The following is a 19,174-nucleotide window of genomic DNA, read 5'->3' as shown; positions in this document are numbered from 1 at the left end:
CAAAGTCAGACGTGCTGACCCACCCAGGGGCCCCTTCTATTTTAAGTCACTGAATATTAGGCTAAAGGTCCTTCACGTTTAAACTTTGTTTACTCAGAGTTCAATGTGTTTGATCTTCAGTTACTTGAGGAGGCTTTACCTCCCTGGTAGCTGTATAATCCCTGCCATGGCAGTGTCCTCACCGAAGGGACTAGCGCTTGACATGGTGTTAACCTAGATCTGGCACAGCAACATACGGAAAGGGAAAGACCGCAAAAGACGACTAGTTATCGCAGCCAGGTGCAAGGCTTTTGCGTTATTTATTGTTTTCGCCGTGGTATAAGAGGACTATTAATGATAGGTATTTACTGATCGCTTACTTTGGGGCCCTCCATACCCTGTATCGAAACCACCTCCCCGCTGGCCTTCCTCCTCTCGGGGTGGGGAGCCCAGGGTCCCAAGCACCCGGAACGCTAGCTCGGCTACTGGAGAATCAGAGACCCGCACCCTGAAGAAGCCGGGGGCAGGGAGGGGAGAGCGCCGGTAACGGACACTTCCGCCCGCACGAGGCCTTCCGGTGCGGAGGTCACCATGGCGGCGTACTTGGCTCGGCTAGGGCTCCGGTCTGTGAAGCAGGTTCGGGTTCAATTCTGCCCCTTCGAGAAGAATGTGGAGTCGACGAGGTACTAGGAAGTGGGGACGGGAAGGGGCGCACCTTCCTCCCGCTGGGGACCTAGGGGGTCTAGCCCTCTCGGCCGGACGCTCAAGCTGTTTTCCCACCGCAGGACCTTCCTCCAGGCGGTGAGCAGCGAGAAGGTCCGTTCCACCAATCTCAACTGCTCGGTGATTGTGGACGTGAGGCACGACGGCTCCGAGCCCTGCGTGGACGTGCTGTTCGGTGGGCTGGGGTGGGGAGGCGGGCGGAAGGGGCGCCAGGCAGCCCGCGCGTCCTCAGTCCGGAGCTCGCCGCCCTCGCCGTGCCTGACTCGTTTGTTTCTTCCCCAGGAGACGGGCATCGCCTGATTATGCGCGGTACCCACCTCACCGCCCAGGAAATGCTCACAGCCTTCGCCTCCCACATCCAGACTAGGGCTGCGGCGGGGAGCGGGGACAAGCCAGGCGCTGGTACCGGGCGCTGACAGTGCAGAAGAGATCAACAAGCAGATTTTAGCTTGGGATTGTTAGGACACTTACCTAAGAGTTTGAGAGACTTCGTCACTCGAATCACCATCTGGAGGGCCATGGAGCGCCACAAAGAAAAAAATAGCGAGCCCTGTGACTACTGATCCAACCAACGTTTCTGAAACGAGACATGATTGGAGAGGGATCTGCACAAACTTGAATTTATTTCATTTTCTTATCATCACTCCCTGCTTAACCCTTTTGAATATGGCTTTTCCCACCACTCACTCAAGGTACCTCTTGCTCTTATTAGCCAAATCCAGTGCTGTTTTTCCTCGGTCCTCATAGTTCCATCTCAGTAGCATCTGCCACTTTTAATTCACTCCCTTGTGGAAGTTCTCTTCCTCATGGGTTTTTTTTTCTTTCAACCATAAAATTGTACTCTCATCCTTCATTTTCTTCTGTATGTCTGAGCATTTCATCCTGTCATAACTTGAACTCTGGGGTTAAATCCTACATTTCTGTTTGGCTCTAATCTCAACGACTGTGCTATGGTCAGGTTACCTACTACCGATTTCCTCCAAACCCCACCAAACTCTGTGTCCAAAATAGAATTGATAATCTTACATATACGTATACTTGCCTCTCCCCCTGACTTCTCCATTCCTTCATCTGCTTCATCTTCTCAGCCACCTGGGCTGGAAACTGCAGCATTATCTCTGCTTCTGCCCTCTCTCTTTCCCTGCATATCCAGTTAGTAAATTCAAAATATTCTTTTTTAAACAAAAACTTCTGAAATGTTTTCTCCGTTCCCATTCACTTTCCTGTATCATTGTATTCTCCCACCCAATCTCCATTTTTTCTGACCATTTTTGCTGCTGCTTACTTTTATCTTTCAAAGCACATCACTGTTTTTATGTCTCACTACTTGTTTCACACTATGCCCAATGCGTTTTTCATACTGGGTTACCAACTCATTAGTATGGATCATGAAATCGATTTAGAGGGTTAAATCAGCCTTTCAAAAACAAAGTAAAATAGAATAAAAAGTATCAGAGTGCATGGCATGGAGAATGGGAAGTACTCTTTTAAGAAATTTAAGTTTTCAGCATAATCATGAATATATATATAAAACATGAAGTATGTTTATGTGTGCGTATCTGCAGGTACTTGGTTGCAGAATAGAATTGTTTCTTATCACGGGTTGTAGGAAAAGATGGTTGATGGCTACTGGTTTAGAGAACTTCAGAATCCTCAGACAATCAAGGATCTCTAGACACTGGCTGCTGTGTACTTTGCCAAATACATTTTCGATGACTTTGCTATAGCATTACTACACTGCTTCTCTGCTTGAAAGGGTGCTCTTTTCAAGGGCTGTTTTTTTCCCCTCCCCCTTTAAAAAAGAAACTACCAAAAACCAAACCAAAAACCTACCAGGAGGCAGTATGATGTAGTAAAGAGCCAGAATTCCTAAGGTTGAAATCTTAGCTTTGCCCCTAAGTAGTTCTGTGACTGTGAAAAAATTACTTAGTCTCTCAGTGCCTGTTTCCTCATTAGTAAAATTGGGATAGTAGTACCTATCTTCTAGGACTGTTGAGAGGATTAAATGAGTTGCTATTGTAAGTGCCTAAAACATTACCCGGAGCATATGTGTTATCTAAGAGGCCTTATGCTATAGCCAAAAGGATACTGACAGCCTAGATTTGAGTTCCCCAGCTCAGTGGCTAGCTGGCTCTTCTGTCTGGCCAGACTTTACCTCTCTCCTCATCTGTAAAAATGGGCATGGTTCAGACATTGTTGTAAACATAGATTGAATGCTGGCACTGTGAACTTGAGGTTGGGGCTGTTTTTTCTGTGTCCCCAGCACTTTGCATAGTGCCTGATACATAGTGTGCAATTAACATTTGTCGAGTTTACAAATATTTACCATCTACGGTGTGCAATTAGTACTGTAACTGTGATTAGTACTGGGATACAAAGATGAATAATGAAACCCGGGTATGTAATAAGTGCTACAGTAGACATGTGAATTAGATGCAATGGTAGCAAGGAAGAGAAAGACATGAGTGACCATTAGGTTTGGTCAGAAGGTGATTGTTGAAAGAGCAAAAAGTCTACCAGTGGAGGGTAGGGCCAGATACCATATTATAGCAAAATTGAAAGCGGATATATGTAGCATAAAGTACTAGCTTTATATAATGAGTTTGGATGGGAGGTGTGATAGTAGCTAGAGTAGCATAATGATGTTGAGTAGGGTGTTTTAAAGGATGATAGGGACTTGCACTTTATGAAAATACCTTTCAAAAAGTTTTTTTAGTGTTTGAGAGAGAGACAGAGTGTGAGCAGGGGAGGGTCAGAGAGAGACAGAGACATAGAATCGGAAGCAGGCTCCAAGCTCTGAGCTGTCAGCACAGCATGATGCAGGGCTCAAACCCAGGAACCCTGAGATCATGACCTGAGCAGATGTCAGGAGCTTAACTGACTGAGCTACCCAGGTGCCCCTATGAAAACACCTTTTATGCTAAGGTGCAAATGTTGCCTCCTTCCTACAGCCTTTCCTGACCTGAATATAAGCTATCCTTCTCCTAAACTGCTTCACTTCCTGGTTTGTAGAAAAGCGGGGGAAATGCATTCTCGACATGCATGCACCACCATTCTGGTCCTATTAGGGTTCATCTAGATAAGGAAATCTGGACTGAGTGGATATCTGATTTGTCTAAAGTTACAGGTCGCTTGAAGACTGCTGGAACAGGGCCCTTGGATGCCTCAGTTGGATAAGTGTCCCACTTCGGCTCTGGTCATGATCTCACAGTTCCGGAGTTCAAGCCCCACATCCAGCTCTGTGCTGACAGCTCAGAGCCTGACACCTGCTTCTGATTCTGTGCCTCCCTCTCTCTCTGCCCCTTTGTCTCTCATGCTCTCGCGCTCTCTCTCTCTCTCTTTCTCTCTCTCTCTCAAAAGTAAACAAACATTAAAAAAAAAAAAAAAAAAGATTTCACGCTTCTTTTTGGGTCCACTCCAGCACACTCCACTTAAGTTGGAAAGAAGGCATGAGCGTGGGCAAAACGATCCAGTCTGTTTTAGATACACTTCGGCTCTACGCTAGCCACTTCCTGGCTCTGTGGCCGGGGCCAAGTTACTTGAATTTTCTAGGCCAGTTTTCATCCACCTGCCTGGGGCGGGTTAGGAGGCGGTTAAATGTCAACCACTCGGGATGGTGTCTCAGGTTGTTAATATATAGTCATTTGAAAAACAAAACAAAAAAAGCCAACGTGAGATTACTTGTATCTACTAGCTGTGAAATCCGCAAGGACGCCAAAGAAACGTTAACCCAGGGTACAGCTAGCCCTAAGCCACGCGGGTGACGGCGGTTCCGGACTTTGAGACTTAATCTGACGTGGCGGGGCGGGACTTCCGGCGGGAGACGGAAACGGAGCGAGAGGCGCGGACCCGCAGGCGCGGGTGACAGGTCTGTGGTCTCCGGGCGCAGCGCGGAAGCCAGGGAAGCAAGGCAGGACCTGGGCTCCATTGCCGCCTCTCCGAGCACTGTGACGCCGACGTCCGTGCCAGGATGGCTCGGGGCGAGCGGCGGCGCCGTGGAACCCCGGCAGAAGGAGCGCGGATAGCTGAAAGGGTGGTTCGGGGCGGCCCCGCACGACGGGGCGGCGCGGCCCGTGGCGCTGTCGGGAGAGCGGCTCTGGGCGTTGTGGTCCTGTCTCTGGCCCTGGGCCTGTCAGGATTCTGGCTGCTGGCGTGGCACCGTGTGCGGCGGGCGGTCACACTGCACTCCGCGCCCTCGGCACTGCCTCCTGACTCTTCCAGCCCCGCTGTGGCCCCGGACCTCTTCTGGGGCACCTACCGCCCTCACGTCTACTTCGGCATGAAGACTCGCAGTCCGAAGCCGCTCCTCACCGGTAACTGGGCCTCGGGGCGGGAGGGCAGGCAGGCGGACTCTTAATCTGGGCGCCCCAGCTTCACGCCAGAACAGTGGGGAGGGATGGTTCAGAAGAGTTAGGAGGATGAATGATCGTGAAGTTCTCGGAGACCCAGAGGGACAGGTCCCCTGCTCTCTCTTTGACTTACGTGGCCATTCTACCCCCAGGACTGATGTGGGCGCAGCAAGGCGCCACCGCAGGGACCCCTAAGCTCAGGCACACGTGTGAGCAGGGGGACGGCGTGGGTCCCTATGGCTGGGAGTTCCACGACGGTCTCTCCTTCGGGCGGCAACACATCCAGGATGGGGCCCTAAGACTCACGACTGAGTTCGTCAAGAGGCCTGGGGGTCAGCACGGAGGGGACTGGAGCTGGAGAGTGACTGTAGAGCCTCAGGTCAGGGCCTCAGGACACCCTTCCCCCAGCCCAGACTCCCTCCACCCTTTCTTTGCTGCCAGCAAATTCAGTATGTTGTGAAGGTTAACAGCAGGGGCTCTGAATCTGGCTGCCTGCCTTAAACACTTGCCTGTATAGACCATCTCTATTTACTATCCATAATCTGTGGTTTCTGTGTCTGCAAAATGGAGATACAAATAGCACTTTACTCATAGGATTGTAGGAATAAAAGAAAATGATGTGTAGAGTTCTTAGCATAGTAGGCAACACAAAAACACTGTTTCCCAGAGAACCCTGTGCAAATCTCTATACCTCATCTCACTAGGTACTTAACGCTCATTGACCCTCAACGCTGCAGATATATGTTTACCATGTTGCTCCTGCATGGCGTCCCTTTGAGTAAGGCTGGATTTTCAGGAGAGACTACTAATCTAATGCTATGTTTTTCTGTCCTCCTTGGTCACACAGGCCTCGGATACCTCTGCCCTGCCTTTGGTGTCCCTGTTCTTCTATGTGGTGACAGATGGCAAGGAAGTCCTAGTACCAGAGGTTGGGGCCAAAGGGCAGTTGAAGTTCATCAGTGGACACTCCAGTGAACTTGGTGACTTCCGCTTTACACTTATGCCACCAACCCATCCAGGGGATACTGCCCCCAAGTATAGCAGGTAACGGGCAAGAGAGTGTGGGGTGATGGTAGGGATGGTATGGTTGCTGACTTAGCCTGATATCTATCTCCCCCACTCTACCTTCTTTCCACCAGTTAGTTCCCTTCTCATCAGACTCCAAGTCCCCTGCATTGCCAAGACCCTCCCATCTTGACTCTCCTGATCACCTCTTATTTCTTTATAATCCCCACCATTTTCTCCTGAGTAATATTTCCAATTTATCTTCTTCCCTTCAAGCTACAATGTCTTCTGGTCCTCCAACCCAGGACTTCCCTTGCTAACAGAGATGGTGAAGAGTCGCCTAAGAAGCTGGTTTCAGCATCGGCCCCCAGGGGCTTCCCCTGAACGCTACCTCGGCTTGCCAGGATCTCTGAAGTGGGAGGACAGAGGCCCAAGTGGGCAAGGACAGGGACAAGGGCAATTCTTGATACAACAGGTGACACTGAAAGTCCCCTTTTCTGTGGAGTTGGTGTTTGAATCGGGCAGTGCCCGGGCAAGAGAAAGACAAGCCCTGGCACAGTTGGCAGGCAGCCTGCTCACCCAGGCCCTGGAGAGCCATGCTGAAGCCTTTAGAGAGCGCTTTGAGAAGACCTTTCAGCTGAAGAAGAAGGGGCTGAGCTCTGAGGAGCAGGTTTTGGGTCAGGCTGCCCTCAGTGGCCTCCTTGGTGGAATTGGCTACTTCTATGGACAGGGTCTGGTGTTGGCAGACATGGGGGTTGAGGGGTCTGAGCAGAAGGTGGACCCAGCTCTCTTTCCACCTGTCCCTCTTTTCACAGCAGTGCCCTCCCGATCATTCTTCCCACGAGGTTTCCTCTGGGATGAGGGCTTTCACCAGCTGGTGATACAGCGGTGGGATCCCCGCCTTACCCAGGAGGCCCTAGGCCACTGGTTGGGGCTGCTCAATGCTGATGGCTGGATTGGACGAGAGCAGGTACTGGGAGATGAAGCCCGAGCCCGGGTGCCCCCAGAATTCCTGGTGCAACGGGCAGCCCATGCCAACCCCCCAACCCTGCTTTTGCCTGTAGCCCACATGCTAGAGGGTGGTGACCCTGCTGACTTTGCCTTCCTCCGCAGGGCCTTCCCCCGTCTGCATGCCTGGTTCTCCTGGCTCTACAAGAGCCAGGCAGGGCCAGTGCCACTATCTTACCGCTGGCGGGGCCGGGACCCTGCTTTGCCAACCCTGTTGAACCCTAAGACACTGCCTTCAGGGCTGGATGACTATCCCCGAGCTTCACACCCCTCAGCCAGTGAGCGGCACCTTGACCTGCGGTGCTGGGTGGCACTGGGTGCCCGTGTGCTGGTGCGGCTGGCAGAACAGCTGGGAGAGGCTGAGGCAGCTGCAGAGCTGGGCCCACTGGCTGCCTCACTGGAGGCAGAGGAGAGCCTGGATGAGCTGCACTGGGCCCCAGAGCTAGGAGTCTTTGCAGACTTTGGGAACCACACAAAAGCAGTGCAACTGAAGCCTCGGCCCCCCCAGGGGCTGGTGCGGGTAGTGGGCCGGCCCCACCCTCGCTTACAGTATGTGGATGCCTTGGGCTACGTCAGTCTTTTTCCCATGCTGCTGCGGCTGCTGGACCCCAATTCATCCCGCCTTGGGCCCCTGCTGGATGTTCTAGCCGACAGCCGCCATCTCTGGAGCCCCTTTGGTTTGCGCTCCCTCGCAGCCTCCAGCCCCTTTTATGGCCAGCGCAATTCAGAGCATGATCCTCCCTACTGGCGGGGTGCTGTGTGGCTCAATGTTAACTACCTAGCCTTAGGGGCTCTCTACCACTATGGTCATCTGGAGGGTCCCCACCGGGCCCGGGCTGCCAAGCTCCACAGGGAGCTCCGTGCCAATGTGGTAGGCAATGTGTGGCGGCAGTACCAGGCCACAGGTTTCCTTTGGGAGCAGTATAGTGACCGGGATGGGAGGGGTATGGGCTGCCGCCCTTTCCAAGGCTGGACCAGCCTTGTCCTACTGGCCATGGCTGAAGACTACTGAAGGGGGAGGGTGAGAGGGGAGCCAGACCCCCACTCTGGACTAAAGGGACCAGGTCCCTAGGTTCTGCCCCCAGCCCTCAGATACTAGCGCTTCAAACTTTCCTCAGCTCATCTCAGGTGTCTCCTTACTGTCATCCCACATAGCCCCGGGGTGAATGTGAATTCAGAGTCTATTTTTCTAAATAAATTGGAAAACCATGCCAAACTCCATTGCTTTTGCTAATTTTGCCTCACCAAGAGGTCTTAGCTCAGTCCAGACCTTAGAGGTGCCTGCTTTACTTCAGAGGAGGTTGGGAAATGTGGCTATTACCTGTCCCCTCAAATCCAGTCAGGTCAAGTGCGATGCAGAAGTTCAGCACCAGTCCACCCAAATTCACAAGCAGCTGGTTCACATCTCTTTAATGAGATCAAGGCTTCTGTGTATGTTTTAGGGGGTAGAGCTAGCACAGTCCCCCAAACACAGCCACTCTCCTCAGGATTCCACCCCTTTCAGGCAGATTCGAGGAGGCAGGGAAAGGCCAAGGAGAACTCAGAGGAGTTGGGGCCAGGGCTGTTTCTGGTGGGCAAGTAATCCACCCACCCTCCCCAAACTGATTATGGGATGTCCCCTTCACTGGAAGCTAGTCCCACAGGAGAGACCTGGGGTACAGGATCAAGGGGCAACACACAAGGGTCCTCCAAATCTGGTGGAGTGGCACTAGCCCTAGCTTCCTTGATTGGCTCGCCCTCACTAGAGTCAGGACAAGGGCAGAGCTCAATACCTGAGTCACCAGTCAGGCGGCGATAACGGCAGGATGGGGGCGTGGGGGCGGGGCTCACCCCTGCCCCAGGCTCATCCTCTTGATGAGGGGGGGCACTCTGGTGGGAGGAAACACCTTCCACATTTGTTCCCTCGCAGTGGGTAGGGCAGCTAGAAGCAGAGGAGCAGCAGGTACGTTCACTGGAAGCAGTCAAGGGGCAGCCTGAGGCTGCAGTGTAAGGAGGCGGTGGTGTGCCAGGGCGGTGAACCACATCCTCGTAGGCAGGGGGTTTGAAGGCGCTGAGAAGGCCTGCAGGAAAGAATGGTATGGTCGGTGGGGCAACCAGCAGTGGGGTAGTAGTAGTATCTTTGCTATTAGGTAAAATGTGCTTTGAAATGTCTGAAAAGGGAATGTGGGGATGATTCAGGGTTCTGGGTTGGGAGGGGCCACTGGTAGTGAGCCCAGAGCCTCAAGCCACTCACGAAGGTCAAGCAGTGAACCGGAAGGGACAGGGCCAGCCCCATGGCATGCCCCATGGTAGGCCAACAAGTTGATCTCACGCTGCCGCTGCTGTTGCTGCAGCCGGAGTTTAGCTCGTCGATGACGGAAGGCGCAACAGCAGCTAAAGAGGATGAGGACAGTCCAGAGCAGCCAGAACCCTGCAAGGGGTGAGGGAGGGTCTTAGATACCTCCCACGCAGAGAAAGGTCCATGAAGACTGGAATTTTGAGGCCCAAGGGCAGGTGGGCAGAAGGACCCGAGAATAGCCCCCTTGGAGACTCACACCAGAGCTCATAGTAGTAGGTGCAGCAGCCTGTCTCCCCGCAGCAGTGACCACTCTCACAGAGGTAGGGCTGGTTGTTCACTCCTGGGCACAGCTCTCGAAGCTGGGAGCAAGGAGGCACTTAGAACCAAGGGAGATTCCAGCCCCAGACACTGTCCACCCCCACCCCGCTGCATGCACGGACACAGTCCCACCCTGTGAACCAAGCTGAGCTCAGAGAGACCTATGGGGAGGGGAAGAGTGATGGAGAGAGGAGTGTTCAAACGTCAGAAGGGCTGTCGACGTGAAGGCATTTGGAATAGCAAGTATCTATCTAGAGAACTAAATGCACAGTGTGGACATACAAAGAGGCAGATTTCAGTTCTGCATATAGGAGACCTCTCACACTCAGGCTGGCTCCCCAGGGTGTTTTCTGTTAACAGAGTGTCTGGGCAGAAGCCAGAGGGCAGTCTGAGCCATCTCAAAGTCTCAGACAATAGGTAAGGGGTTTAAGGTAATTTCCAATGTTAAGATGCTTTCATTATCCTCCCGGGGCCTGCCTCCCCACCCCCAAGCTGGGTCTTTCCACCCTTGGGTCTCAGGCTTCCTAGGGTATAGGAAGGGCCATATGAGACCCAGAGCAATGCTCCCAACCAGATGGGACTGCTGTGGATGATAAACGATGGCATCCAGGGCGTGAGTCTGGGTTCCAGCTCTTCTCCAAATTGGTCCCTCAAGAGAAGACGCTGCCCGACTCTGTTGTGACAACAGGCACACAGAAAAACATCACAAATAACTGTTGCAAGACAGAGGGAGCTTCCCTGGGCCTCACTATGCCTCTGGTCACTGGAGAGCCACTGCAAGCTTCCACTGCAGCCATGGGATGGGGTCTAAGAAGCTGCAGGCAAAGTCAACTGCATCTACGTTACAAAGTTTAGACAAAGAGTAGAAGGGACATATTTAGGAACTTCACAGTACCTTTGGCTACGTGAGTTCCTCCCCAACCCCGCAAAAGGAAGGGACAAGGAAAGGGAAAAGAAATAAATGGCTGTCGTGATAGGCTTTTGGAGCAGTTGGGATACCTGCTGTTGCGGCACCCGAAGTGCCCCCCAGGCTTCCTCGCTGCCGTTCCCGCTGCTGGCCTGAGCCATGCCTCCACCTACAGCCCCCTGTAGACCACAGCCTCCTCTATTGCCAGGCGCCCCGCCCCTGCCACCTCTGCCATGGTCCCTGCCCGGCCCATCTTCTCTGCCGCCACCATCACTCCGCGGCCGGAGCTTCCATCCGGGGAGAGCGCTGCCAACTAGAACCCAGATTGCTCGGTCCTACCAATCAGCAAAGCCCGCCGGCGGGCGAGCCAATAGCAACGGACCAGAGGTTTCTCCCAGTGACCAATCTACAGCAGTGCCTCTGCCACCCTCCCAGACAACAAGAGCTTACACAGACAAAGAGTGGGGTAAGGTTCGACCCACGGCCCTGACTGACAGCGACAATAGCCAATAGGGACAACAGAACGGGCTCTGCGTTATCAACCAATGAACGGCCGTCCAGAAAAGCAAAGTTTATGCTGATTGGCTTGAGCGCTATTTTCGGGATGACGCCGAAGGCCCGACCAAGCCAGGTAACTCTGATGGAAGAGGCGGAGGAGGGGAGCGGGGGGGGGGGTCCCAAAAGTCCGCCCAAGTTTGGGGGGCAGATCGGTCAGTCTTCTTTAGGCCTAGTGATCGTTTCCCGGGGCTTGATGCAAGCTCCCGTGAGGGCATCGTGTGTGCGGGGAATTGACCTGCCCATACCCCATTCCCCCAATTCTGTACAAGTTGAGGCACCGGATGAAATTTAATAGGGTGGGGAAAATAATGAAAATGGGGGCAGGGGAGAGGGCGCAGAGTCCGGGTTAAGTAAGGACCTTAAGTAGCCAAAAGGGGAGATCCGGGGCCCTCGGGCCCTCCAAGCCGCATCTGCAGGTTGATACGGTAGCACTGAAGGCTGCAGAGCGCCTGGCCCGTGCGGGAGCAGGCGTAACGGCGCGGGTGCGGGCAGCCCGGGACAGAGCATCGAGGAGGAGGGCCAGATGGGGATGGCCGCTGAGACACTGGCGTGGGGGCGGGAACGCCGGGTGGGAAGGAAAGGGTGGAACCCTGTGCCCCGCTGCTGTAGCGCACCATGGGGGCTGGGGCCACGGCCCGCCCGCCCCGCCGCTCGCCCCTCGCTGCCCCTCGGCCTCCCCGTCCGCTGGGCGCCGCAGTCTTAGTGAGGCGCTCAATAGTCTGGTTCTTGTGCTCCTCCGCCCGCCGAGCCGCCTGCAGCCGTCTCTTCCTCGCCCTCTCCTCGCGCTTCAGCAGCATCTCCTCGGTGAGTGCCGGGGCAGGGCAGCCCCCAGCCACGGGCAGTGGTAGCATCGGAGAAGGCTGACTCCGCGCCTTCTGGAGCAGAGCTCGCTGGGGAGAGACAGACCGAGGGGTGTCAGAGAGAGGAGTTCTGAACAAACGAAGGAAGGGGACAGCAGGGTCTTTGAGGAGTGCTGGACTTGAGAGAAGAAGTGGAATGAGCACCTCTCCAGGTGCCTTTTAGTACTGCCTCCTCCCAGATCCCAGACTTTCGTCTTTCGACCCTTGACTCTCAAGAAGAAAAGCATTAGTAGTATTTCCTGCCTGGCCCCAAACTTTGTTTACCACCTCTCCAGGGTGTTTTTGTTTTGTTTTGTTTTGTTTTGTTGCTGTTTTAAATCTTTTCATCTCAGTGGAGAGCATCAATTGGATAACTGCTCAAGCCCAAAACTCAGGGTTACCCTTGACTCCTTTGCTACCCCTTCCCTGACTCCTAACAGGTGTCTATTTCCAAAATAGATCCAGAATCTATCTGATTTCCTCCTTCTCCACAATTTCGCCTTGGTTCAAGCCACCACCCCATCTTTCACCTGATTCCTACAGCTTCCTGCCAGATGTTGCTTCTACTCCTTACCTCCACGAAGAAGCCAAAGTAATCTACCAAAATATAAATCAAATGTATCACTTTCCTGCAAACAATACTTTCATGGCTTAGTCACACTTATTTTTCTCCTTGACCAGTACTAGGCATGTTCCACTCTCAGGGTCTTTGCACCTGCTGGTCTCTGCCTGAAAAGCTCCCCTGGTATTGGAAATGTAATTTCTTCAGAGAGGTCTTCCCTGACTACACTATCTAACATTTCTTTTCCACCACTTTCTATTTCATCACCCTATCTTTGTTATAAACCGTGCTCTTCAAAATTATTTATTTACTTACCCCTCTCCCCCCAACACACACACACACACGCACACACACACGAATACCACTCCATGAGAACAGAAACCTTTTCTTTTTTTCACCATCGATATCCCCACTGCCTAGTAACATTCTTGGGACATGAGAAATTCTCAATATATGTTTACCAAGTGAATAAAGAATGAACTGACTTACCTGTCGAGCAGTGAGCAGCCTTTCGTTGATCTCCTTCTTGAGATCTCCATTGTCATCCAGCTCTCCCTTTTCCAGGGCATCCAGCCACCTCTGTTCCTCCTCTTCCTCTTGACCCCCTAAGCCCCCCGACAGGTCCCGAAGTGGGGAGGGGGATAGATTACTGTCTTCATCTGGAAAGCAAAGTTGGAAAGCTAAAAGTAAAACTGTTCAGATGGGGAACCCTAATTTAGGCAAGTTAATACTGGGACACTCAAAATTCTCACCATCCTCAGAACCAACCCTCCTCCTTTAATCAGGTATAATGAGAAACCCAGTTTTCCCACCTCCAGATCCTTCTCACCCAGCCAGGCACGGTACTGCTCAAGGGGGACTCCTTCCATAGGTTCCTCTTCATTGTCCACAACCATAAGGGGAGAGGGTGATCGAGGACCTTCAGGTATCACAGTGAAAGTAGGAACACTGCAGAAAAGCAACCACTGTGTAAGCTGAGCAGTTGTCTCCTCCTGCTTGGTAGCTTTTTCCAGTCCTCCCCTGCACCCTCTTGGGTTCTCGCTACCTTAACCTCAGCCCTGAAATCAGTGTCCATTCTCTTCTATTGGAAAGCCCAGAGAGCTTCTTCTACCTCTGCTTGCTCCTAAAGTTCCTCAAGTAAAACCTTGGCTTTCTTGGCCTCACCTCTTGGTGCCCAGGACCTGCCCACCCAGCTTGATTTTGAGTTTAAGCTGGGGCTTGGCAGGTGACGGCTGCGTCGGCCCAGTCTCCTCTTCCTGATGGTGTTTCTTCTTGTGTTTTTTCTTGTGCTTCTTGTGCTTTTTCTTGTGCACTCCATGGCCGTGGGCACCCGCCAGACTCAATTCCAGTGCTTCCCCTGCGTAAGGAAAGCCTGTCAACAGTGGGCCACAACAGCCGGGCAGGGAAAGCCTTGAAGAACCCAATACCCCCGAAGGGGCCCACTCTGCCCGCGGTACACGCTGTTACCATAACAACACCTCCGCCTTTCTCCTTCCCACCTGTGGCTAAGTACCCCGGAGGCTCGGAAGAGCAAAAAAAAGGGACTCCTTTTCTGAGAACGCCTAACTTGCTTCACCGACCCGCGCCTACCCGGTTCAGGGGCTTCCATAGCCCCAGAGGTGCTCCCGCGCCGCCACAGCTTGCTCATAGGGTCCTGCAAGGAAAGGGGACTGGAAAAGATAGGAACACATGCTTAATTGCCTTTTCCGCCCCGCGGAAGAACTGACTCCCGCAAAATAACAAGCTACTTCCGGCGCGTAACAACCATGCTTGTGCGGGGCACGCTCGGAGGCTAAAATCCTCCCTGAGAAACAATGAAACTTCTAACGAAAGTTCCGGACCTCTGAGGCTGGGACAGCTTAAAAGGGCACGGCTTTGCCTTCGCTTCGCCTCCTCACACTCGGTTCCAGAACTCAGGGCGGGCGATGCAATTATTATTGTACCTAAACGTGGAAAGCGCGTACTCTGGACCAAATTCGGGGCTTAGGCTATGAGGATACAAAGATGAACATGAACAATTTCCCCTGCTTTTGAGGAGCTCACAGCGCACTGGAGGAATACCTAAGAAACTATACTGCCGGTAAATGGCAGAAGTATTTAATAGGACAGGTACCCTAGGAACAGAGCAAACTGTATTTAAGCCTACATTCTCATCGGTAGAGAAATGATGAATGAATTATGGTGCACCTATACAATCTGGAACACTTTATTGCCAACAAAAGTTAAGAGTGATAAGTAACTGATAACATTGACATGGAATTTAGATCCTAATGGGTAATAGCACTGGAGGCGATCTAAGTGTCCCTCTCACGAAACACCAAAGTAATTTGGTGTATGGACTTGGCACATCCATACAATGGACAGCTATGCTGCTATTCAAAGGAATGGGGCCTCTGAATGCTCCCAAGAAACTAGTGACATCAATTCTGATAGGTGACTAAGAGGAACAAGGGTGAAGGGAGACTTATTTTTCAAAATATACACTTTTGTGCCTTTTTAACTTTGTATAAAATATGTGTCTATTTTACCTAATAAAAAAAGAAGAACATGGGGTGCCTGGCTGGCTCAGTCGGTTAAGCGACAGACTTCAGCTAACTAAGGTCATGATTGTATGGTTCATGAGTTTGAGCCTCATATCAGGCTCTCTGCTGTCAGTGCAGAGTCTGCTTCAGATCCTCTGTCTCCCTCTCTCTGCCCCTTCCTCCCCCCTCTCAAAAATAAGTAAACATTATTTTTTTTAATAAAAAATAGTTTTTAAAAAGAACAACAAAGTAGATCTGTATGTGCTGATATATGAAATAAGAAAGGTGAGTTTCAATATGATGTGATTGCATTTAAAAACTGTAATATGCTTTTATATACATAGAAAAAAATGAGGAATGCATACTACACCTTAATTGTGGTTATCTTTAGAAGTTGGGGTTGGGGAACTTCTACTACCTAGATCTGTGATGAATTTTCTTACAGCCAGTACATATCATATTTATAAATAGAAAAATGTACCACCTATATACAAATGTTTAAGTATGTACAAGATGTGTGTCTGAACTAGATAGCATCAGGGAACAAAGAAAGAACTGATTCAAGAGACATTTCAGTGACAAAATTAAAAGGAATCAATGAAATTATATATGAGAATTCAGGAAGAAGTCAATGTATAATGATTAAGATTAACAGAATGGACTTTGGAGTCAGACTATCCTATTATAAAAAAAAATAGTTCCACTATTTATTAGCTGTATAATCTTGAACTAAAAAGTTATTTAAGCTTTCTGAACCCTAGATTTCAGCTTTGTAAGATGGAATGAAGTAGGATTTACTTTAGAGGGCTCTTTCAAGGAAAAAAAGTGAATCAAGAATGCAAAGTACTTTGTACCTGGAAAATAGTAGATATTCAATAAGCAAATGACAACAACAATACTTGACTTCTGCATTTCTGGCCCAAGTATTTAGAGGAAGCGTAGTGTTTTAAATAAGAAAGTGAACATAGGAAGAGAAGAAAGTATGAGAATCAGTTAGTGTTGCCCAAGGTGAATTTGAAATGCCTGAGTGAATGCCCAGATAGAGATGGAATACTGACAGGAGAAGCCAGTGCAAAAGGTGTGAGTATGGGTGTCATCAGCATAGAAACAGAGGTGCCCCCAAAAGCATGGGAATAGATGAGACATTCCAGAATGAACAAGCAGATGAAGAGGAAAAGACCAGGAACAGATTTGAGTGATCACCTGTCCTGGATAGGCAGGCAGAGTGGCCAGGCAGAGTTGAGAAGAAGAGGTCAAAAGAGGGCAAGAAAGTCATACTTCAACAGACAAAGGCTGTGATCAGTTATGTGTAGTCCTGCAGAGGGCAGGCTGAGCTCCTAGAAGGAGATGCATTCTAGCAGGTGTGAAGGCAATAGTCCTGTATCACCAGGAGTTAAAGTGAGGGACCACCTACAGTTAGTATTTGTCAAACACAGTATAGTTTATAACCTGCTTTCATATCCCTTCTCTCCCTTGATCTCCATGGCAGCTCTGTAAGAGCTACTATTGTTACCTCATGAAGAAACTGAGGCTCAGAGAGGTTAAATGATTTAGTCAAAGTCACATAGTTAGGGAGTGTTGAGCCAGCCTCCAACAGAGGCTTCCTGACACCAGGCTCAGTGGTGTTTCCTCAACATCCTGATGCCCAGCAGGGAGCAGTGGCAACAGCAAGTAGCTGCTAGCTTCGTTATTTTGTTTTGGTTTGGTTTTGCTTTGTTCAGAAGAGATTTAAGCATGTTTGTAGGCTAAAAGGAAGAACTTTGTTCTTCTGAAAGAGTTCTTGGCCTTATTTTAAAAATATAATTTATTTTGTAATAATCGCAAACATACAGAAAAGTTGCAGGAAGAGTACAAAGGACTCTCTTACTTCCTAAAATCAGATTCTGCAATTGTTAACATTTGTCATTACCCCTCCCCCTCATTATCATTACTTGTTTTCTGATCTCAGACAAAGTTGCAGACATGATGCCATTTCCCCCTTAAATATATCACCAAACAAGTACTCTGTTCTATAACCTTTATGCAACCCTCCCAATCAGGAAATTAACATTGATAGAATGTAACCATCCAATCCACAGAGGGCATTCAAGTTTGACCAGCTGCCCAATGTTTTCTTTTCCTTTCTAGCCCAGAATCCAAATCTGGAATCATGCATTACATTTTCTTATTGTATCTCTTTGATTTACTTTAATCTGGAACATTTCTGCACTCTTTCCATATATTTCATGACCTTGACAATTTTAAAGAGTACAGACCTGGGACACTTGGGTGGCTCAGTCAGGTAAACTTCCGACTTCAGCTCAGGTCATGATCTCATGGTTCGTGGGTTCAAGCCCCACGTGAGGCTCTGTGCTGACAGCTCAGAGCCTGGAGCCTGTTTCAGATTCTGTGTCTCCCTCTCTCTGCCCCTCCCCAGCTTGCACTCTGTCTCTCTCAAAAATAAATAAACATTAAATAAATAAAAAATAGATAAAGAGTACAGACCTTTGGGGGCTCTTGACTGGCTCAGGCTCATTTGGTAGAGCATGCAACTCTTGACCTCAGGGTTGTAAATTTGAGCCCCACATTGAGTGTAGAGATTACTTAAAAACAAAAATTTTTAAAATGCTTATTTATTTATTTACTTTAAGAAAGAGAGAGTAGGAGAGGGGCAGAGAGAGAAAATCCCAAGCATGCTCCGTGCCATTAGCATGGAGACCACCGTGGGGCTCAAACTCATGAACCACAAGATCATGACCTGAGCTAAAATCAAGAGTTAGTTGCTTAACCAACTGAGCCACCAGGTGCCACAAGTGTATTTATTTTTGAGAAAGAGAGAGCACGCATGTGCAAGTGGGGGAAGGTCAGAGAGAGAGGTAGGGGAGGGAAAGAGAGAATCCCAAGAAGGCTCCGGCATTGTCAGTATGGAGACTAACGCAGGGGTTGAACCCACAAACCATGAGATCATGACCTGAGCCAAAACCAAGAGTCAGATGCTTAACCAACTGAGTCACTCGGGCACCCCGAAAATGAAATCTTTAAAAAAGGGGGGAACAGGCCTTTGGTTCCTTAGGATGCCCCTCAACCTGGATGCGTCTGGTGTTTCCTCATGTCTCGATTCATAATTGTTGGCCGGAATACTACACAAAGAAGACTGTGCTGTGTTCTTCTCAGTGTATCACATCAGGAGGCACATGGTATCAGCCTGTCTCACTATTGATGACGCTAACCTTGATCACCCGGTCACAGTGTCTGATCACCTGGTCAGACAGTGGTGTCTGTCAGTGTTCTCCACTGTAAAGTCTCCATTGTTCACTTTTGTAATTAATGAGTTATTTTCTGGGGATATACTTTGAAACTACTCTGATAATCCTGTTCCCCATCAAACCTCCATCTACCAGGCTTAGTATCCATTGACAAATACTCTATGAATCAACAATACTGTAATAATTGCCAACGTAATCTTTCTACTTCCATTATTGCATCTACATGTATTATTAGTGAGCATGCTACTGTGAAGGGGTGCTTTCTTTTCTTACATTCCTTTACATATGAATTATTTATATCATTTTCTGTTTCAGTCAGTGGGTTGTAATCCATTAGTATCATTATTCATTTTTTTTAAAGAGTATCAAGATTTTATTTTTTTATTTTTTTTTATTTTTTTAAACAATTTTTTTTAACGTTTATTTATTTTGAGACAGGGAGAGACAGCATGAACGGGGGAGGGTCAGAGAGAGAGGGAGACACAGAATTTGAAACAGGCTCCAGGCTCTGAGCTGTCAGCACAGAGCCCGATGTGGGGCTTGAACTCACAGACTGCGAGATCATGACCTGAGCCGAAGTCGGCCACTTAACCGACTGAGCCACCCAGGCGCCCCTCATTATTCATTTTGATGCTGAAACATGTCCCAGGTTTGGTCAGTGGGCATTTCTTTAAGATGATTTCAGGGTCCTTTTGACATGTCTCCATCGTTCTTTGAGCACTTTTTTACTTCCTAACACTACAAAATGTTTTGGGCTCATCTTGTCCTTTCCTTTGAAAAGGGTGGGAACCAAGAGAGGCCAGGAAGTAGGAACATGTGGCTGAGGTGGCACTGAGCTACACCAATGACACCACCGGAACCTGCTGATGAGGATTTCCCTG

At 49.9% G+C, this 19,174-nt stretch overlaps 4 protein-coding genes across 6 annotated transcripts; 2 read left to right on the top strand and 2 right to left on the bottom strand.

Moving 5' to 3' along the window:
• Positions 1-286: 286 nt before the first annotated feature.
• On the top strand, positions 287-4,057 carry MRPL53 (mitochondrial ribosomal protein L53). The gene is made up of 3 exons (XM_049651769.1): positions 287-662; positions 765-877; positions 985-4,057. The coding sequence occupies exons 1-3, from the start codon at positions 571-573 to the stop codon at positions 1,116-1,118; spliced, it is 339 nt and encodes a 112-aa protein (XP_049507726.1). The 5' UTR covers positions 287-570; the 3' UTR covers positions 1,119-4,057.
• On the top strand, positions 1,311-8,349 carry MOGS (mannosyl-oligosaccharide glucosidase). The gene is made up of 5 exons (XM_049651757.1): positions 1,311-1,394; positions 4,397-5,015; positions 5,204-5,430; positions 5,899-6,095; positions 6,333-8,349. The coding sequence occupies exons 2-5, from the start codon at positions 4,673-4,675 to the stop codon at positions 8,074-8,076; spliced, it is 2,511 nt and encodes an 836-aa protein (XP_049507714.1). The 5' UTR covers positions 1,311-1,394; positions 4,397-4,672; the 3' UTR covers positions 8,077-8,349.
• A 98-nt stretch (positions 8,350-8,447) lies between these two features.
• Positions 8,448-10,912, bottom strand: WBP1 (WW domain binding protein 1). Of its 3 annotated transcripts, XM_049651766.1 has the most exons (5): positions 10,660-10,912; positions 10,232-10,333; positions 9,599-9,701; positions 9,298-9,474; positions 8,448-9,124 (listed from the first exon to the last, which is right to left on the bottom strand). In XM_049651766.1, the coding sequence occupies exons 1-5, from the start codon at positions 10,726-10,728 to the stop codon at positions 8,670-8,672; spliced, it is 906 nt and encodes a 301-aa protein (XP_049507723.1). In that variant the 5' UTR covers positions 10,729-10,912; the 3' UTR covers positions 8,448-8,669. The 3 variants fall into 3 exon arrangements, with proteins under 3 accessions (XP_049507723.1, XP_049507725.1, XP_049507724.1); XM_049651768.1 differs by lacking the exon at positions 9,298-9,474 and having other exon boundaries at positions 10,660-10,910; XM_049651767.1 differs by lacking the exon at positions 10,232-10,333 and having other exon boundaries at positions 10,660-10,907.
• Positions 10,913-11,394: 482 nt separating this feature from the next.
• INO80B (INO80 complex subunit B) lies at positions 11,395-14,251 on the bottom strand. Its single transcript, XM_049651765.1, has 5 exons — positions 14,117-14,251; positions 13,691-13,883; positions 13,356-13,474; positions 13,016-13,185; positions 11,395-12,015 (listed from the first exon to the last, which is right to left on the bottom strand). Exons 1-5 carry the CDS (start codon positions 14,172-14,174, stop codon positions 11,485-11,487), a joined length of 1,071 nt encoding a protein of 356 aa, XP_049507722.1. The 5' UTR covers positions 14,175-14,251; the 3' UTR covers positions 11,395-11,484.
• Positions 14,252-19,174: the final 4,923 nt, after the last annotated feature.

The sequence above is a fragment of the Panthera uncia genome (assembly GCF_023721935.1).
Source record: "Panthera uncia isolate 11264 chromosome A3 unlocalized genomic scaffold, Puncia_PCG_1.0 HiC_scaffold_11, whole genome shotgun sequence".
Taxonomy (NCBI): domain Eukaryota; kingdom Metazoa; phylum Chordata; class Mammalia; order Carnivora; family Felidae; genus Panthera; species Panthera uncia.
The sequence above is the reverse complement of the archived record's forward strand: the minus strand, read 5'-3'. Positions and strand labels throughout refer to the sequence as shown.

Bases quoted from the DNA above. Each gene is read 5' to 3' on its own strand.
- MRPL53 (XM_049651769.1), top strand. From the start codon at position 571: ATGGCGGCGTACTTGGCTCGGCTAGGGCTCCGGTCTGTGAAGCAGGTT. The intron at 663-764 runs GTACTAGGAAGT...TTCCCACCGCAG, and splicing joins AAGAATGTGGAGTCGACGAG to GACCTTCCTCCAGGCGGTGA. The intron at 878-984 runs GTGGGCTGGGGT...TTTCTTCCCCAG, and splicing joins CTGCGTGGACGTGCTGTTCG to GAGACGGGCATCGCCTGATT.
- MOGS (XM_049651757.1), top strand. From the start codon at position 4,673: ATGGCTCGGGGCGAGCGGCGGCGCCGTGGAACCCCGGCAGAAGGAGCG. The intron at 5,431-5,898 runs GTCAGGGCCTCA...TTGGTCACACAG, and splicing joins GAGTGACTGTAGAGCCTCAG to GCCTCGGATACCTCTGCCCT. The intron at 6,096-6,332 runs GTAACGGGCAAG...CTTCCCTTCAAG, and splicing joins ACTGCCCCCAAGTATAGCAG to CTACAATGTCTTCTGGTCCT.
- WBP1 (XM_049651766.1), bottom strand. From the start codon at position 10,728: ATGGCTCAGGCCAGCAGCGGGAACGGCAGCGAGGAAGCCTGGGGGGCA. The intron at 10,334-10,659 runs GTATCCCAACTG...TTGTCACAACAG, and splicing joins TTCGGGTGCCGCAACAGCAG to AGTCGGGCAGCGTCTTCTCT. The intron at 9,702-10,231 runs GTTGGGAGCATT...CCTTGCTCCCAG, and splicing joins ATCCACAGCAGTCCCATCTG to CTTCGAGAGCTGTGCCCAGG.
- INO80B (XM_049651765.1), bottom strand. From the start codon at position 14,174: ATGAGCAAGCTGTGGCGGCGCGGGAGCACCTCTGGGGCTATGGAAGCC. The intron at 13,884-14,116 runs GTAGGCGCGGGT...TTCCTTACGCAG, and splicing joins TATGGAAGCCCCTGAACCGG to GGGAAGCACTGGAATTGAGT. The intron at 13,186-13,355 runs GTGAGAAGGATC...TTTGCTTTCCAG, and splicing joins GCAGTACCGTGCCTGGCTGG to ATGAAGACAGTAATCTATCC.